This window comes from Oreochromis aureus, linkage group 7, assembly GCF_013358895.1.
Source record: "Oreochromis aureus strain Israel breed Guangdong linkage group 7, ZZ_aureus, whole genome shotgun sequence".
Lineage (NCBI taxonomy): Eukaryota > Metazoa > Chordata > Actinopteri > Cichliformes > Cichlidae > Oreochromis > Oreochromis aureus.
The window spans coordinates 57,654,069-57,672,879 of NC_052948.1; the positions used below are offsets into that span (position 1 = coordinate 57,654,069).

At 39.3% G+C, this 18,811-nt stretch overlaps 1 protein-coding gene across 2 annotated transcripts in view; it reads right to left on the reverse strand.

Annotated features, from left to right (window-relative positions):
• Positions 1-18,811, reverse strand: part of scai (suppressor of cancer cell invasion) — a 30,132-nt gene that overhangs the window by 6,840 nt on the left and 4,481 nt on the right. Inside the window, exons 3-16 of one of the 2 annotated variants that reach the window (XM_031734284.2) lie at positions 15,141-15,236; positions 14,934-15,020; positions 13,542-13,640; positions 12,379-12,475; positions 11,353-11,451; positions 10,999-11,151; positions 10,217-10,318; positions 8,467-8,568; positions 6,734-6,812; positions 3,264-3,363; positions 2,915-2,996; positions 875-947; positions 367-540; positions 45-145 (exon numbers count right to left, since the gene is read on the reverse strand). In XM_031734284.2, the coding sequence (XP_031590144.1) occupies positions 45-145; positions 367-540; positions 875-947; positions 2,915-2,996; positions 3,264-3,363; positions 6,734-6,812; positions 8,467-8,568; positions 10,217-10,318; positions 10,999-11,151; positions 11,353-11,451; positions 12,379-12,475; positions 13,542-13,640; positions 14,934-15,020; positions 15,141-15,236 (1,444 nt within the window). The remainder of the gene's footprint in view (positions 1-44; positions 146-366; positions 541-874; positions 948-2,914; positions 2,997-3,263; positions 3,364-6,733; positions 6,813-8,466; positions 8,569-10,216; positions 10,319-10,998; positions 11,152-11,352; positions 11,452-12,378; positions 12,476-13,541; positions 13,641-14,933; positions 15,021-15,140; positions 15,237-18,811) is intronic. The other variant, XM_039615219.1, reaches the window with a different exon arrangement.

Genomic DNA, 18,811 nt, shown 5'->3' on the forward strand with positions numbered 1-18,811 from the left:
ATATAAACTTAAACAATATGGCTCCTCAAGGAAAACAGACTTACCCGAAAGAGTTTATGCAGTCTCAGTGCAGCGGAGCAGAACACAAAGCGGATCAACAGCAGCCGCAGGAACTCGTCGCCAAAGAATTGCAAAAAGGCTTGATCTGCATTAAACAATGTGTAAATAAGTCGATCAACAGAAGATGAATGTATCACAATTTATTTCAGTGCAGTCTTAAATCCACCATAGATTTAAACTTCTCAAGAAAGAGAGAAGTTTATTTTCATGGAGGGACCTACAAAGGTCACCTGATGGTCACAAATAGAGTACACATGGGTCGTCACAGTAACCCTTTCATAGTCCATGCTAATCTCCACAACATACCTATGGTCCGCGATCGTGTTAGCATCTGCCCAATGTCACGGTACACTTTGCGAAGGAATTCTTGAGCTCTTTCCCAAAGACCTCGTTGCACACTGTTTAAGCCACACACGGAGGAGAAAGCCAAGAGCGGACTGTAGAGGAACAGAGTGAAGAGACTCCCACGCTGAGACTGATCTAAACAGGTGAAGCAGAGAAATTCGATACCTGAAAAGCTTCCACTGAAAGCAGCATCTTTACCAAACATAAAAATACTGGTAGCCATCAATGACGCCCATGTTAAATGTGGATTAATCAGCTGCTAAAAATAGTCCAGAATTTACTTTTGTGTAACTAACATTAGACTAAAAGCCTCATGCAGTTACTGGAGATAATTATTTAAATATCACATGTTCTCTTTCAACCAAAACACTCAGACAGCGGAGCCACAGAGAGAAGTTAGACAAATAGATGAAGATGGAGTTAGTTTAGGTCTTCTGGTTAAAGGAGTGTGGTTCTGCTTGACACCCACCTTGTACACTCTTGGGATATACTGTAGGTGATAGTAGGCACACCAGAGGCTGGCCAAATAGATTTGTAAAATTCTAATAAAACAAAGACAGAAACAAGCATTTTAATTATGGAAATATACTTACAAACAAACAATGGCATGTTTGATATATCTGCTGTGGACACTAGTGAGATTTTTATCTTGAAGACAGATTGAGGGACATTCATACAAAAGCTGAACTTTTGTATGGATGAAGCTGACATAAACTTGTGCTGTGTGATGTGAACATCTGCTCAATTTAAAAATATTTCGACTTTGGCAAAAAATTAGCTTCACATTGGGTCAGGAAACCCATGAGCAGATTCTCTCATAGACCTTCCTTCTCAGCATCACATAAGCTAACTCTCTCCCCTTTAGCACTAATATCCCCTACATTTTAATTCCCTACTCTTACCTCGACCCCCTAGTCTAAAACTAAGAAACACTGAAATATTAATTTAAATTTGAAAACTGTTTAATAGAAAATATAAAAAACTAATAACAGCATTTTAAACCATTAATCACATTCTTTACTAATAAATCATGCCACTTAATAGTGTGGCACCTTACATTGCACATTATGAACATTACATGTTATTATCCAAAAAGGCAACGAAGAAGAAAAACACTTAATACAAATCAATGTTATATATTATTTGAAAACATGTCACTATATAAGATGAGACAAGATGTTCGTTACTGAAATGTAACAAATAAATAACCAAAAAAACTATTAAAATGTGATTAAAGTGTGGCACATTGTGCCATGCTTTATAAATGATGCACGCGTCATGACAACCACTTCAATAAAAGTTCAGATCTAAAATAACAAAATAACAAGTTATGCAGCTATTTTCTTCCGCTTATTTGAAGTCGGATCGTGGAGGCAGGAGCAGAGAAGTCCAGACCTCCCTCTCGCCGCCACCTCCAACTTATCCTGGGAAACATCGAGCCATCTCTCCAAGTGTGTCCCAGGTATACACTGGGGCCTCCTAGTAGGACGTACCTGGTCTGAACACCTTCTCAAGGAGGCGACAGCATTAGCCGTCACCCTATCGCTAAGAGAGAGGCCATCGACCTTTTGGAGCGCCAATTAAAACTTAACAATTAGATTACCACTAGTAACTCTGGTTCGGACTAGTGACAACAGTGTTTATTAGTCTGCTAGGAGACAAACTGTGCACATCCCTGGAAACTCATGAATATTCGCCCCTAACATTCTACAAAAGGAATACAATTTATAAAGATTGAAGATTACCATGAATTATTTTCTCTTGCCGTCTTGGTCCAAGTGCTCTCACTTTTTCCCTTTCTCTACAGAAAAGTCACGTTTAATCCTACAGCTACATATGGCCTCAACTGGCATCAATAAGGTTGCTCTACATTTCAGATTCTTGCATTAGGAGAATACACAGTCTATGAGCGAATTCCAGCTGAGGCGTCTTTATATCGCACCACAAAGCAAATTTTTTGCCAAAGAACGGGAGAATTACTGATCTTTTCATATTGGACAACACAAGTTTTTGTCAGTTCACCTCTTTCCAAAGACTTTGTATGTAAACTTCACGTTGCATTTTGTTTGACCACACTAGTAGTGATGCAATGTGGCGGTATCCACACAGATAAAACTATTCTCAACTTTGAGGCAAGTACTTGTTACTAATGGAAGTGAAGAAAACTATTAATTGACATAAGATACGGTGTTTGTTCATGCAATTTATAAAGGAGGCACGAGAAAGACCAAACAAACATTTTCAGTTACAGGTTTCAAGTTAGCCCTGTCATCATAACTTGCACATCCCCTGAATTAGAGTATCTCCCATGCAACCTTATGTCCACTAGTGTCCAGCTGCCAACTACAAGGTGATGCGTAGTGAGTGAATTTCTTTTTATGCTGATTGGGCTTAAGTTATACGGAATCTGTTCTCACCTCACAGGGTTATCATCACATTTCTCCATTTGCCCATCAACAATTCCTCACCATTTGAACGTCTCTGAAATGGAAGGTCATAACCTACATACCTTGTAGGCCGTGCTGTTTGAAGAATCCACAATGACAAAAAGAGGCTTCCGGGTGAAAGGGAATAAGTCTCCTGGATGAAGGCTGCAATATGCCAAGCAAATGTAACTCAGTAAACCCTCAGTGAGGTTCTGCACTTTCTTAGTAAGCTCTGTCAAACATTACTTCAAGACAAGACTTCTGTAAACATATTTAGAGTCAGGCTTTCAGCACAAAAGCCTGAAAGTCATTTACTTATTAGTAAAAGTAATAGGTAAAATCACTTCCTCTGATTTTCCTCTTGGATTTGGTTTAGATGCTGTCAACTGAATAAACAAAGCAAAGTTAGAGGTATTGCTAGTAAATTCTCACCAATGCATTTCCTTCTGGGCCTGATTCCTCTTCTGCACCGTCTCTCCATTCACCACATCTCGATTTGTATTCGTGAGAACTCCTCCAAAATCGTATGGTCCTGTGGGAAAGGGTTAGACGCTTCTTTGGTTTAACTCGAAAAGACTGTATTGGTCATAAATATGCATTGGTAATTAGGGCTGCCACGATTAGTCGACTAGTCACGATTACGTCGACTATCAAAATCGTCGACGACTAATTTAATAGTCGACACGTCGTTTGAAGCTTTGTAAGATCGCAAAAGACGCAGGAATAAGTAGTAGGATTTAGGAGTGTAATAACGGACTGAAACAGAAGATGGCAGCACTGCATGCACAAGGATGCCAGCTGCCGTTAAACCCCGAAGAAGAAGAAACTGTCCCAGAATTCATAGCGCGACCCATCTCGGCCCTGCTCAGTTTCCAACAATGGCGGCAACTAGTTAGTTTTAATGTTACTCTTATTATTCTTTCTGGGTCACAAAATAAACGTTTAACATATTTTCAGGCGGGAATGTAGCTGTGTAAACTTCAAATATCTGCTCAGTTTATCAAGACACCACATATTTTCAAAAGCGCTCCAACGTTTTCGGAGATGTCTGTTACCCACTAGCTCAGGGTGCCCAATCCCAGTCCTCGAGCTACAATCCTGCAGCTTTTAGATGCATCCCTACTCCAACACAGCTGAATCAAATGGTTTGATTACCTCTTCAGCATGCCATCAAGTTTGGCAAAGGCCTGATAACAAGCCATTCATTTGATTCAGGTGTGTCGGAACAAGGATGCATCTAAAAGCTGCAGGACGGTAGCTCTCGAGGACTGGGATTGGGCACCCCTGCACTAGCTCGATAGCTAGCTGGGGTTGAAGGCTCACTAGAGCCGGTGAGAACACCGGACTCCCGGCAAATCGTTTTCAAACCCACCGCCGTCTTTCGCTACTCAGGTTAAACATGATATATAAGTCACTTAGATAACTTAAAAAAAATGTTATTGTTTGGCTTTTTCAGTATTTTATTTGTTCCTGAGTAAATCAGTTTGGCTGAGATGAAAGTTATAGTTTTTACACAGCTGAATAAACGTCAAGCAGACGACTGATTATCAGAAGTGTGAGATGCTCGAGAATATACTCCGGTGTCCTGTTATATTTTAGATAGCAAGGAGCAGACGGCTGCGTTTATTAAACTCCTCCGAAACAATCTGCAAATTTCAATTCAATAAACTATCATCTTGTCTTTATTTTTAGTTAGCACATACCTTAAACACTTAAAGCTGTAAGCTAATGATAGTTATATAAGAGCAGATGCATGCTGGTGCAATAAGCTGTATGTTTTACGTTCAATGGATGCATGATCTGATTAGTCGACTAATCGCAAAAATAATCGGTGACTAGTCGACTATCAAAATAATCGTTTGTGGCAGCCCTAGTGGTAATGCTTGGTAGAAGCCACTGTCCACAAGATCTTCAACTTCCACCTGTGGTACAAATTCAACAGCATTCCGAGGGAGGCTAAGTATACTGAGTCTGAATAGACCGTGTTCTGCATTAGGGATGAGACTTGAGAACCGGTTCCCAGTAGTTCAATTTCTTGGAATTGTTAGTGTGCTTGCCTATCGATCCTGCTTAACGGTTTCATTTGCACTTGCTCTAATCAACTGATTTCAGTTCACATATTGTTAAACGGTAATTATAAGACAATGCACTTCAGGTCATTTTAAGGTGAAACGCAACAGTAATGTAATGAGTGGTGTAACAAATTACTTTCTCCTGGGAGTAATTAAGTAATGCACTACATTACTTTTAGTTGTAATAAACTTAAAATAATGACCCCAACCCTGATCACAACATAGAGGGGAAATACCTATATACTGCTTAGCAATGGAGGTGACTCTCAAAACTGAGCCAATGGGAACTCAATGAGAATCGATAAGGAACCAAATAGTTAAATGAAGTTGAAAACTGAATCAGAATTGCTAAATTCTTATCAATTCACATCCATATTCTACATCTCCTTTGTTGCGGCAAAATGATTGGTGCCTGGTGTGGTGGTAATCCATGAAAGGGGCGGTGGACACCAGAGATGAAGGGAGCCATCAAGCTGAAAAAGGAGTCCTGTTGGGCTTGGTTAGCCTGTGGCACTTTGGACCTTTGGTCTATGCCAAAGGAAAGGAGAGTTTGTCCATTAACTGAACCCCAGATTTAGGAGGAACAATGCAAGTTTTGTCCTGTGTCTGGGAACACTGAACCAGTTCTTTATCCTCTTGAGGATATTCAAGTGTCTGTGTGAGTTAGGGTGTTCAGCCCATTGTTATGAGGCATCCAGTCCCTTGTTCTGTATTGCCGGCAATAAGTTGGACTCGTTTCTATTGGGTGCTGGACTCTCTCAGGGCTGCCCTTTGGCACAGATTCTGTTCAGACTTTTTATGGCCAGAATATCTAGGCGTAGCCAAGTGATGAAAGGCTTCCACCTTGGTGACCTCAGAATTTCATCTATGCTTTTTGTGCATGATGTGTTCACAATTGAGGAAACAGGGGAGCAGGAGATCGACAGACGGATTGCGGCCGCAGCTGCAGTGACGCAGACGTTATACCGGTACATGGTGAAGAGAGAGCTGAACAGGAAAGAGAAGCTGGTGATTTACCAGTTAATGAAGCCAAAGCTGACCCATGGACATATGCTTTGGGTACTGACCGAAAGAACGAGATTGGGAATAGAATCTGGGGAAATTAGCTTTCTCCGAAAGGTGGCTGGGATCTTCATGGGTGAGGAGTTCAGCCATCCGAGAGAGACTCAGAGTAGAGCTGCTACTCCCCCCACATCGAAAGGAGCCAGTTGAAGTGGCTCGGGTATCTGACAAGGACGCCTCCTGGATGCCTTATGGTTAAGGTGTTCTGCGTATGTCCTACTCGGAGAATGCCCTGGGGTAGAACCAGTATAACACACTAGAGATACTATATATCTCGGCAGGTCTAGGAACACCCGAATAAATTGGAGGTGGTGGCTGGGAAAAAGATCTGGGCTTCTCAGCTCACACTGCTGCCCTTGCAACCCAGCCCACGATAAGCAGAAGAAAATGGAAGGAAGGACACGAGTGTTGCAAACATGTCTACTATAACCTAAAACTCTTGAAATGGCAGTATTGCATTTGCTTTTGTCTCTAATTTACTGTTACTAGTTAGCTCCATGACTTTGCTTGAATGGTTTTTAAAAACTTTACATCAGATAAAACCTGGGAGCCATGAATCAGACATTTTTTACTTTTTCAAGACATTTCATCAGTTTTCTTTCACTTATTTTCACTTTTACTTCCTACCACAAACATGTGCTAACAGCTGAGTGACATTAATGATCTCCACTCCAAATTGGTCTATTATCGTATTCAGAAATTCCATGCAATTAAAGACTAAACCCCCCCCCAAAAAACAACAACAACAAAAGAAAAACAAAAACATACCCTCATAATCTGAATGCCCAGTAGGGAAGACTCCAGTAGCTGACAGGTAGATGAGCAGAACACTGTTAGCAGGTAGCTCCTGGAAACAAAAGTGGTAAGATAAAAAGTTAGGTCTCAAATTCAAGTATTTCATTTTACGCTAACTAGTAATCTAAAATAATTTACAGCACATGATAACCCCAAAACTCTGAATCCATTCAATTCAATTGAAATTATATAGTGCCAATTCACAACCACGTCTTTCTGAGTATGATGATACAAGCTTGGCACACCCATTTTTTAGACAGTTTCTCCCATTCCTCTTTGTAGAACCTTTCAAGCTCAGGTTGGACAGGAAGGGTTGGGGCAAAGCCATTTTCAGATCTTTTCAGAGACGTTCAGGTCTAGGCTCTGGCTGGTCCGTGACTCCTTTGTTATCGTGACTGTGTGCGTAGGGTCGCTGTCCTGTTGGAAGATGAGCCTTCACCGCAGACCAAGGTCCAGAGTGCTCTAGTGCACTTACCATCCAAGATATCTATGTACATTGCTACATTCATCTTGCTTTCAAGTCTGACTAGTCTCCCAGTTGCTGGTGCCAAAAAACATCCCCATACCATGATGCTGCCACAACCATGATTCTCTATAGGTATGGTAATGACCAAGTGCTGAACAGTACCTGGTTTCCTCCAGACAAGATACTCAGGCCAAAGAGTTCAATCTTTGCTTCATCAGATCAGAAAATATTCTATCTCATGGTCTAAAAGGCACCTGAAGGACTCCAGGTGGGTTGTCATGTGCCTTTTCTGAGGAATGGCTTCCATCTAGCCACGCTACCACACAGGCCTTAATAGTTGAGTGCTGCAGAAATGATTGTGCTTCTGTAAGGTTATTCTCTCTCCACAGAGCAATGTTGGAGCTCTGTCAGAGTGAGCATACGGTTCTTGGTCACCTCCTCAACTAAGGTTCTTCTACCCCGAATGCCAGGAAGCCACAATTAGGAAGAGTTCAGGTGGTTCCAAACTTTTTCTATTTGTGAGTGATAGAGGCCACTGTGCTCATTGGGACATTCAATGCTGCAGATATTTTTCTGTACACTTTCCCAGATCTGTACCTCGATACCATCCTAACTCAGAGATCTACAGATGATTCCTCAAACTCCATGGATTTGTTTGGGCTCTGACATCAATCATGCCCAATCCAATCCCACTGATTTACCTGATTTACTGACTTGAGTAGATTATGTATACATATATATCAAAAATACATGTTCAAGAATTTCAAGCAAACTGTTTCAATTTGTCATTACATGGTAATGTGTGTATAACTTTGAGGTGAATGAATGCAATCCAATTTGGATTAAGGCCATAACATGACAAATTTTTCCCTCAACCACTGTGTAATATAAATAATTAACCTCAGTGTGTGAAGAAGACTCCCCATATATATAAACAAACTGGAGGCTAATGGAGAGACATGATTCAAACCACTGCAACACAGTACCTTTAATACCAGAAGTGTGTTCTGATCTCTGTAATAAAACATTGCAGGCTATGGTCAACACTCGGTCTGCATTGGAGTACTGATGTTCCCTTTATGAGCTTAACTTGAAAACAATGCCCAGATAGCAGTGGAAAGAAGTGAGAATATAAATATTAACAATGCAAATAATGTAAATATACAATATATCTTGGAGATAAAAATATCAACTTATTGAATATTTATTGAGGAAACCTGTGATTAAAGTTCATACTGACCTTAAAAGAGGCAGACAAGAAAGTAAAAAGCTGGCTGAAGGTTGGCTTATACAGCAAATACTTGTGAGGGTTTTCTCTCTTTGCTGGCTTTTCGTTGGGTTCCTGTGGAGAAACATCATACAAAACATTGTAAAACCTTATGTAAATGCAAGTGAAACCAAAAGCCTTCTAGGCCAGGGACTGAGGCACACTGCTGTATGTACAGGTGTATTATGTGGTTTTATCATCCCTATACATTATAAATGTATAAGCCATTTGTGCATTTATGCACGTAGTACAGTAATAGTATCTTCATTAACAGATAAGCAGGTTGGGATTGGACAGTAAATGTGTTCTTGTGCAAATCTATACAGTTTATACAGAGGAACAATTTGTCCTGTGGATAAATCCTATGTTCAAGCTCAGTCTCAGACTCAGAGACTCACACGATGGACATGCGTCAACCAGCATGCAGCCTGTTTCGTTCGCTCCTGTTTTTTAATCCATACTTTAAACTTTTTTCTTACTTTCTTTGTCTTTTACTTATTATTGTAGCGTGTTCGTTTGTTTTCAATAGTTTTCTCTCAAACATGTGAGTTGAGAAAGTTTTTCTTCTCCTTGTTGCCGCACAACTATTACTTTCATTGAGGAATGGGATTGCGGCATGGCAGTTACGCACCACACGCTCTGTGGCTGAAATGGATGCAGAGGTGGGGGACAGAAGAGAAGGAGGGAGGGAGATGGTAATACAGTGAAGGCTTCAAGCAATGAAGAGCTTTAAGCCGTGTCTCCCATCTACTATAATGGGGAATGTTAGGTCACTAGCAAACAAGCTGCATGAGCCAACAGCACTTGCCTGGAGTCAGAGAAGCCTGATGTGGTTCACTGAGTCATGGATTAACCAGGATATTCCAGATGACAATGCATCTGTGGAAGGCTTCCATACTGTTCGGGCCGACATGGATAGCACCACAAGTGGTAAGCAGGAAGGAGGGGGGCTTGCCCATCTGGACCAGCCGGCGAGCACTAAGGGTCATGTTTTTGAGTTTTCCAGTGCATTCAACACCATCAGGTCGCCCCCCCTTGGTGATAAGCTAATGGCGATGCAGGTGGACCCCTCCATTGTGTCCTGGATTGTTAATTACCTAAAAGGAAGACTACAGTATGTGCACCTTCAACATTGTGTGTCTAACAAGGTGGTCAGCAACACAGGGGGACCATAAGAAACCGTCCTCTCCTCCTTTCTCTTCACCCTCTACACCACAGACCACTGCACAGAGCCCCACCATCTTCAGAAGTTTTCTGACTCCGCGGTGGTCGGATGCATCAGTGAGGGTGATGAGATTGAGTATCAGGCCGTGGTTGACTCCTTTGTCACATGGTGTGAGCAGAATCATCTGCAGCTCAACGTTACAAAGACCAAAGAATTTATTGTGGACTTTAGGAGGACCAGGAAACCTGTGACCCCCGTTTCAATCCAGTGGGTCGATGTAGACATACAGGAGGACTATAAATACCTCAGAGTACACATAAACAATAAACTGAGTGGTCTCTATTTTTCTGTGGCGGCATCTTACTCAAATGCACCACTGAACAACACAGGAATCATTCCTGCCTGTGGATATCTCCCTGTACAGTTCCTCCATATAATACACAGTACACACTACAATAGCCATAATATATTTCCAAATGACAAATCCAAACTTTGTAATTGCAAGCTTTAGTTCTGATATTCTATCCATTACCACTACACGATGTGCCTGACACTCACCATTGTTCCTTGCTTGGAGGTCTGTGTGGCCAGGTTTACTGGTTCCCTCTCCAAAGCTTGAAGCATGCGGAACATATCTATGGTTAACTCACTGAACTTCACCTAAAATAAATGACATAACAATATTAATATATCAAGTTACTGTTTCAGCTTTCATTGTGGTTTGAAAAATGATTCAAAGTCACACACAAACACAATTGTTTGCCATATACAGAAAAATGAGAGCCCTCAAAGATAAATGAGTGCTGCAGTTACAATGAAAATGAAACAAAAACAACTACTGGTTATATTGTAATCTTCTCCTACAAAGTTTGACAAAGACAAAGCAATGCAAATACTATATGCACTTCTGAAACTGAATGTTAGTGTAAGCTGCACAGAAAGCAGAAAAAGATCAGATCAGAGGCCCAGAGAGAGGAAGTATATGAAATATTAAAATAATCCATCCATCCATATTACTTGTTTTAGAGTCAACGTCTCAAGTTTTCTCTGATAAGAGTTGCAGCAATTGTGGAAATAGAAATATATTGCTTTTCTAGTCTTAGTAGCCAGTTAAGGCACTTAAGATTACAAATTACATTTAACCTGAACATGCATACAGTATCCAAAGGAAACCCACAAAGGTACACTGAGGAACATGCAACTTCTACATTGAAAGACCCCAGCCAGGGTTCAAGCCTTCTTGCTGTGAGGCAACAGTGCTGATCATTGCACCACCATGCTGCTCATGCTGATGTGTGTCAAGTTTGAGAAACCATGAATCAGATTTAGTGGGTTAGAACCTGGTTGTTACAGTTGCCGATGATTAGTGCGTCAGCAAGGATGAGCTGCCCAACCACCATGCCTTGTTCCAGTGGAGGCACACTTCCCTCCTGCAGCCGATTGCTGATGGTGACGACAGAATTGTTGTCGTTCAGAACTACCACAGGATCTGCCTGTTACAGACAAACGATTGAAGAAGAGCAGTTGAAGAAATAGTGCGGATCCAGTATATCACCCAGCAGACAAGAGGAAGAACAGAGACTTCTCTGTTTACCTCACTGTATGTGCACAAACATGACAATTATACCATAATGAATAAAATACTAACATAATGAAATAACATCAAGCAGTACTACGCTGGGAGGGTTATTTACCTCTATAAAAGCTGCCACTTCCTGCAGAACCAGGTTCCACTCCAACTGGTCCTCTGTGTTGAAACGCTGTGTGTAGTCTTCAATTTCCTCAGATAACTCCTGCAGATGGCAGTTAGGCAGGAAGAGCAATAAGTGGTGTCATGAAAAAAAAAATGAACAGTTTTGAATTTTTGCACAATCATAAAACTAAATTGTGAACAAAATTCATGAAGTAGACCACCTCATTTGCATTTACAGGGAGAAAAAACCTAAATAATAGCAAAATTCAATATCAATATCTGCAGCTCCTTAGATCTCGAAAATATTCTAATGTTAAAAAAAAGAAGAAGAGAGAACCTAAAAGAGAGATTTGCAAAACCTGTTAATGGTACCTCAAAGTGTACAAAGTGTTGATCTTTGACAACATGAGCAACATACCTGATAATGATAAGATACTTTCTATTACAAAGTAAGAAAATACACTCCTCAGCAAAAACAATAAAACCACTGACAGGTGAATGGATTTACATTGATTGTTGTGTTTTGACTTGTTTAATTGAGAAAGATAAGGCTTAACATAAGAAAACTTGGCTTATGGTATTCATGTAGATACTACTCCGACTTGCAGAACCTAACTAAACATTTTGAAGAGCATGTACAACCCTCTTGATGTGAGTGGCCTCATTACTAACTACTAAACTATTAGCCCCAAACCAAGCATTATAATACAGCATCTTCAACTTTGAAGGTATCGAGTGGACAGTAGATAGGTACTACACTTGGCAAATTATAGTTTCTCCTATTACTAAATGGTTTTCCCTTATAGGTACACTTTGAATGTTTCTTCCTTTATTTTGCTGTTTTTGGCCCTTTTTATAACTCTGTAACATGCATTTCATTCTAGTATTAGTAGTCGATATACTCATTAAGTTATTACTTTGTAATTATAGTCCTGTGAATGTACCTCTTTATTAAAACTGTTACCTAATGACTGAAACCCTGCATACCAAGCTGTAATATAAAGTAATAACAATATGGCTTCCATACCTTCACCAAAACTTTGACAAGGTCCATCTTGTTTAAAAGTAAACAGACGACTATGTAGCGAGCATAATAACGAAGCTTCTTCACTACTAATTCAGGCCTGATGAAAGACAAGAAAAGACAATATGAGCGTGCAAACACAAATAAATCAACATAAAGGATTATCACAGTTGAAGTATTTATTGAATTGACTGGAAGCACCAAATGGTTCACCCTTGTTTCTTAAGACTCCAATAAGAATTTTTGTCTTTTCAACAAATATTTGATGTAAATATCTACACTCTGGGGAGCGTGAAAAGAGAAATTTTGTTCATTTTTGGAAAAAAAAAAAAGACATCAGATCATGCACACTCACATAAAAAGGGGAGTTTCACACATCATATGACTCTTACACACTAAATGATCCCCAACAGTGCAGTCCAGTCCGCTCAGACACATTATCAAATAATGATTAAATAGTGATAAAAATCTATAAAGAATGTTATACAGTTAAAAATGTAACAGTACAAGAGCAAATAGCACAAGAGTTTAATGCTGCAGAAATTCATTAATCTTGGGATTTAGCATAACGAGCAAAAAATTAGACATTTTAATTCCAGTTAATTATTTCAACGCTGAGGGAAATCTTGGTGCTGCTGTTTATATCAAATGTGACAGCTGCATGTTAGAGCTCTGAAAGCTTAAACTGGATCATTTTAAACATTCTAGGTTACTAGTAGCTGCAGTTCCAACAGTGTAAAAGACACTTGGCAGCAGATTAGAATAAAACATAACATTTATATATTTACAGCTGGGCAACAACTTGCACATTTGAGACATGTTTGCCCAGCAGGGAACCTATATTGCACTTCAAACATGGTGCAAATAAAAAATTAGTGAAATGTGGAGGTTCCAGACGACTAAACTAAAACATAACCTACTCCTAACCAGGTTATGTCTGGAGCATAAGTCACCATGGTGACCCAGCCAGGTAATAAGAAAGCCACTTTCACACATAGTTGATAAAGTAGTACACCCCTCAGGATCAGCAAACATACTAACTTCATTGGGAGTTTTTTCATAGTATGATCTCATTTCTTAATACAGATAATACAGACATAACATTTAAAGACATCTTACAAAAACTGCAACTTACACTACTTTAACAAAAAATATCTGGAGCTTACCTGTCCTCTTTGTTGACCTGGAAGTAGTAGGAGCGCTGACGAATGGCTGAGTAGAATGAAAAGGCCTCATTCAGGTAACTTGTTTCTGAGGTACGAAGGCTGTCAACAAAGAGGAATACATATTTCAAATTTGCATCTTTTTAAACAAATCTGCAAGTGGTAATGGATAAATTAAATGAATGCAGCAGCATTCATTTGCTTTTCTGTGTTTAGTTTAGACACGGGGGACAATGAGCTGAGCTGTTTGAGGCTACCTGAGAGCTCTGAAAGTTTCATAACATACCACTGTTTTACTTCAAAGATAAAAAACAAACAAACAAAAAAACATAAAGATGTGAAAACTGGACTAATGTGATCTCTTTTCTATCTTCTTACTGTAGAGCTGTCTAGAGATTCTTTGCTCTAAACCTTTTCTAGTTGGAATTTCCACAAAGCACTGATTTCTGGTTTTTTTCCCTACTTTTTAATTTGGATTACATTCTCTAAAGCACTTTCTGCGTTCTGTGTTTGAACAGCTCTACACAAATAAACAGTGCTTGCTTGCAGTTAAGTAATGCAATACTTAAAGTTATAATGACTAGAAAACTCAAAGTGATAACAAGAAGTGGATAAATATGGGCACTTCATTGTGGTGACAGACTAGCTTTTTCAGATGTAGTTGCCACTGAACTAAATGATCATTAATTTTTTTTAAGGAGTTCCATGCAAGACTTTTGTTGGCTGTAAAAACAATGTTTGGATGTTTCCTGCTTGTGCAGAAGTGGCTAATTTCATCATGCCAAACACTTTGCCAGTTCTTTTTTTTTTTCCTTAACAGTTGCTGGGAAAAACCTTCTAGGTGCAGTAGGGATGATGATTTCAGTTTATGTGCGGGAGGAGTAAAATAGTGGTGCAGGCTGTGGTGTGTATAAGGACAATTTTTTGTTTTTATTGCACAAAAAGAAAATTGTGTGATGGTAAAGTGGAGACTGCATCCACTACAGTAACAGCTGCATTGTGCTGCTAACACAACTTCAGCTCTTTGCAAGCACCTGCACAGACAGCATGCTAACGCTAAGCTAGCCAAGAACAATAATTTTATGTTAGTACACTAAAATATCAAACACTGTCATTTTTTCAAAGAATGTACATGATGCTGAAATAAAATCAGTGGCAAGTTTGAATGAAAATGGTAAAATATATTGTCGTCTTCCACCATCTAAGTTAGGGAAGGTATGCTGATACTAAACAGACATGGAATTTTAGGGGGCCCATGTTGGGACCCCAATAAGCAGTCCACTTCATTCAAAAGGCATTTCATACACGCACCCTACCCGACGACTACACTATCCTTAGTCATATTAATAATGTTGCAAAATATTGATATATGACTCAGGAGGCCCTGTCACTTACTAGTAGTGGTAATAAAGCTGTCCAATTTTGGATGCAACTTCACCAATCTGCCATCTCTTCAGTCCATACCGACTGTCCAGAACCTGCCTGTCAGTAAGTATAAAAAGATGTCAAACTTAACATTGAGACAATGATAAAAACTAACCATTAGAAAGAAAAGAGAGCATTCTTCATTCAACTATTAAAACAGTACAAGAAAAAAATAACCTGTGTTGTTGCTGGAATTTCCATAGCTTAGTGTAAACGTCAAAGGTCCGTCCAAAGTAGGACTGCCACTGCTTGTGTCCATATTGAGGAAGGTCCCTGCAGCAAAAGAAGGCATAAAAGAGGATAGAGAAGGCAAGAAAAGCACACATAAAATTCAACTAATTGCGCTCAGCCTTTCAAACAAACTCCAATATAAAGAACAGTGGAAACATTCATGAAACAGAGTTGTTAGCACTCTTGGTGCTTTTTGTGACCCCAGTTACTTTTTTTGTTCAAGGAAAAGCAATGACCTTTTTGTTCCATTATATGCAACACACATTATACAAATTTGTACAGAAATTGGGCTTCTTTTTACACAGAGCTCAGTAATTATTTTAAAACTATTTTCTCAATTGAAATGATGCCTTCCAGTGACTGTTTTTTGAGAAAAGTGATTATTAAGCCACATTTAGTTTTGCAAAAATGCTCTCTGTTTGTCTTGAGTTTTAAATCCAGCATATCCCTTCCTAAAAGCTCAAGGATATCTCACATGTTCAGCTTACAATTATCCTCGTCTTATCACTCGAAGGGCACACACACTGGGCAGCTTAAAGCCTTACCTTAAAATTTTGATGAATGCGATCCAAATTAGATTTTCCTTTCTCCATGCTCCAATTTTCAACCAGTAAAATGTGCTAAACAGCTTTTTTAAAGCAGGTTAACAATTACAATAAAGAGAATGACACCATGGTGCACATTGTTATTAGCTATGGTTAATTTTCAAACCTTTTCAAGCTTTTAAGTTTTCAAGGTAAACTTAAAATACACTTTTTATTCTCATAAAACCACCATGCAGAAAACTACAATAAATGCACATTAACTGAGAGAAAAAAAAAATCCCAAATGTCTAGCATACATAATTAGTGTATTCTGATATACACATATCAGAATACATTTGACCTGGTGAGGTTTTGCTGATCCCTTGCCTACAGTGCTCACACGCCAATATTACCACAGTGAATGGTGAACAATCAAGATTAAACTGGATGTTTAACAACGGTGCTTCATATTTCGCATGGCTCTGAATTTGTGCGCCCTCTAAATCCTAACTTTGACTTGATGACCCGCTTACTCTGCCAATGATTCAAATGTGACCAGAAGGCAGCGTCAGCCCTGACTAATGCATTACAAACCCAGTGCATCACTCTCATCTCAGAACAAAATGAGCAGAAGGCACCAGGGTACAAAATGTGCAATGGGGCCAAGGATGGCTGGCTGATTGTCTAGTTCATAAGACACTATCACAATACTTCACTCATAATTTTTTAAACATAAATTATGATGAGTATTACAATAGCATATATTGAGATTTATCACCTTTAAAAAAAAAAAAAAACATCCTAAAAGTTAATCAGTTTTATCCAGTAAGATAAAGTTATGAAAGGCATTATTGTAAGAGCTAGTAAGCAGGCGTTTTCAGTCCTGCCTGTCTGTACAATTAACAGAAAGTATCAATTTACCAGGATAACACAATAATTTGTGTCTGGAAAGTATTATGTTTCTCTTTTCATCTTAAATTCCCAGATTTAAGCTGAAATAAAACATTCTACTAGCAACTAGACATAAACAGTGGCAGCCTACCTTACCAACATTGATCAATAACAAACATATGGTGCCAAGCCACCAAAAACACAGAAAAACAAACAGCAGGGTTAGGGGATGTTTTCCAACTTCCAACCATTAACCACAATCGCTAAAACTGGAGCAGAGAGTTCTTCCCATGATATACTAACAATGCACTAATATGGAAATGTTAAATGGACTAATTCTTGCTATAGTGTTTTTCTTCTCTACCTGGGAGCACTCAAAGCACCTTTACATCACGCCTCATTCACCCAATCAGAATTATGTGATATATCAGAGAGCAACTCTGGTTTAGTATCTTATCCAAGGTGAGCAGGTCACCTGAGCTCAGGAGCAGGTCATTTACTAATTGAAAGACTGGTGGTTAGATCCCTGGCTGTGCCACACTGCATGCCAAAGATCCTTGGGCAAGATACAAACCCCAAGTTGCTCTCCGGTGCAATGACTGGAATGAGTATGTCTCTTTTCACACCTCCCAGTCTTTAACTTATTAATGGGATGCTTTTGCAGACTGTTAGTAAATTTGAAAATAGCAAAATGAAGCACCAACATCGGTCATGGCTTTGGTTTATATCTGTGTCAGTTTTTCATTCAGCAGAACAGAGTCACTAAGGACTGGGCTTCAAAAGGCATCCCTTCTTATCAGCTAAAATTTTACTATTGGAAAAGTAAATGCAAGTTAACTTTGATACTTTTCAGAAAAACTGGGAGTACCCACCATATCCATGTCAGTCGGGGGCCTGGCCCCATTTTGTACTCAATTTCTTAGTGTCAGGTCTGGCCAGCTTGGCTTATACCAAATGACAGGTTTACCAACTCAGCAGGAAAACTCCTGCTACTCCAGATGGTCAGTCTCTGTTTATTTGACAGTTTTTCTGAAGCTTTCTGAAGCTGTGATAGCCACTCTAACAATATCGCAAGAAACAAATCCAAAAGGAATGTGATTAGGAATCCATCTGAGGACCAGAGTAAGTGTAAACTGCAATATCTTGCTTGGTGTATGACAAAAAGAAACCAAGCAACCTTAAGAACCAAGTAAGGCCAAGAGTTCAGTCAGGGTGATTTTGTGTGTGTGTGTGTGTGTGTGTGTGTGTGTGTGTGTGTGTGTGTGTGTGTGTGTGTGTGTGTGTGTGTGTGTGTGTGTGTGTGTGTGTGTGTGCGTGCGTGCGTGTGTATAGAGACCATTTTTTGAATTGTTGTGAGCAGCATGACCCACGTCTAACAGTTTTTGGGGTTTTGGGTTTTTTTTTGTTTTTTTTACAACTCCAACAGCAAAATCTAATCAGTCATGGGCACTTGGAATATTTTCTAGATATAAGGAATTGTGTACAAAAGACAAAAGTGTAAACAAACCAAAGAGCTTCTTAGCTTAAACGCTTTAAAGCTTTGCTGTATTGATGACAGCTTTGTACATCCTTGGCAACATCTTAACATTCAGGTTCTCACCCGGAATAAGTAGTATTATTGATAAGATTTCTTCCTTTCTTATTATGTGTTCAGACCCAACACAAAAGGCAGTTTTAGATTCAATAAAGGAGTAAATGCTACAATCCCAGTCTGCAGCATAAAATCCTCTTCTGTTGTTACATTGTATTTATATTAAGTCCCATCAAAACAAACAAACAAACAAACCACAGTGACAATTTTACAAATGAAAAGCATGAGTAGTTACTTTGTCCCATGCATAAAATCACAGCAAAAGTAACAGTAACTTTATTAAGATGTGGATTGCCGTCTAATTGGGTCTGCCTGTTTTTGACATATTAATTTGTCCTCCTTTTAGTAGATTGCCTAACTCATGTCTGAAATGAACAAGCTACTTCTGTGCTTATAAATAAATTACGTAGTGAAAAATCTAGGACCAGTACTGCTTCTTGATCTCAGGAGTTCTGCTCAGAGTGTGAGGGACACTTCTTTTTTCTTCTGTAATATTCAGTAAGCTGCAGCAACCATGCAGGCTGTGCACTATATGAGTAGAAACATTATGTTGCTTCTAACTTTCTCTCTAAGTGATCATCTCACTTGTAAAATGTAAATAAAAGCGGAGT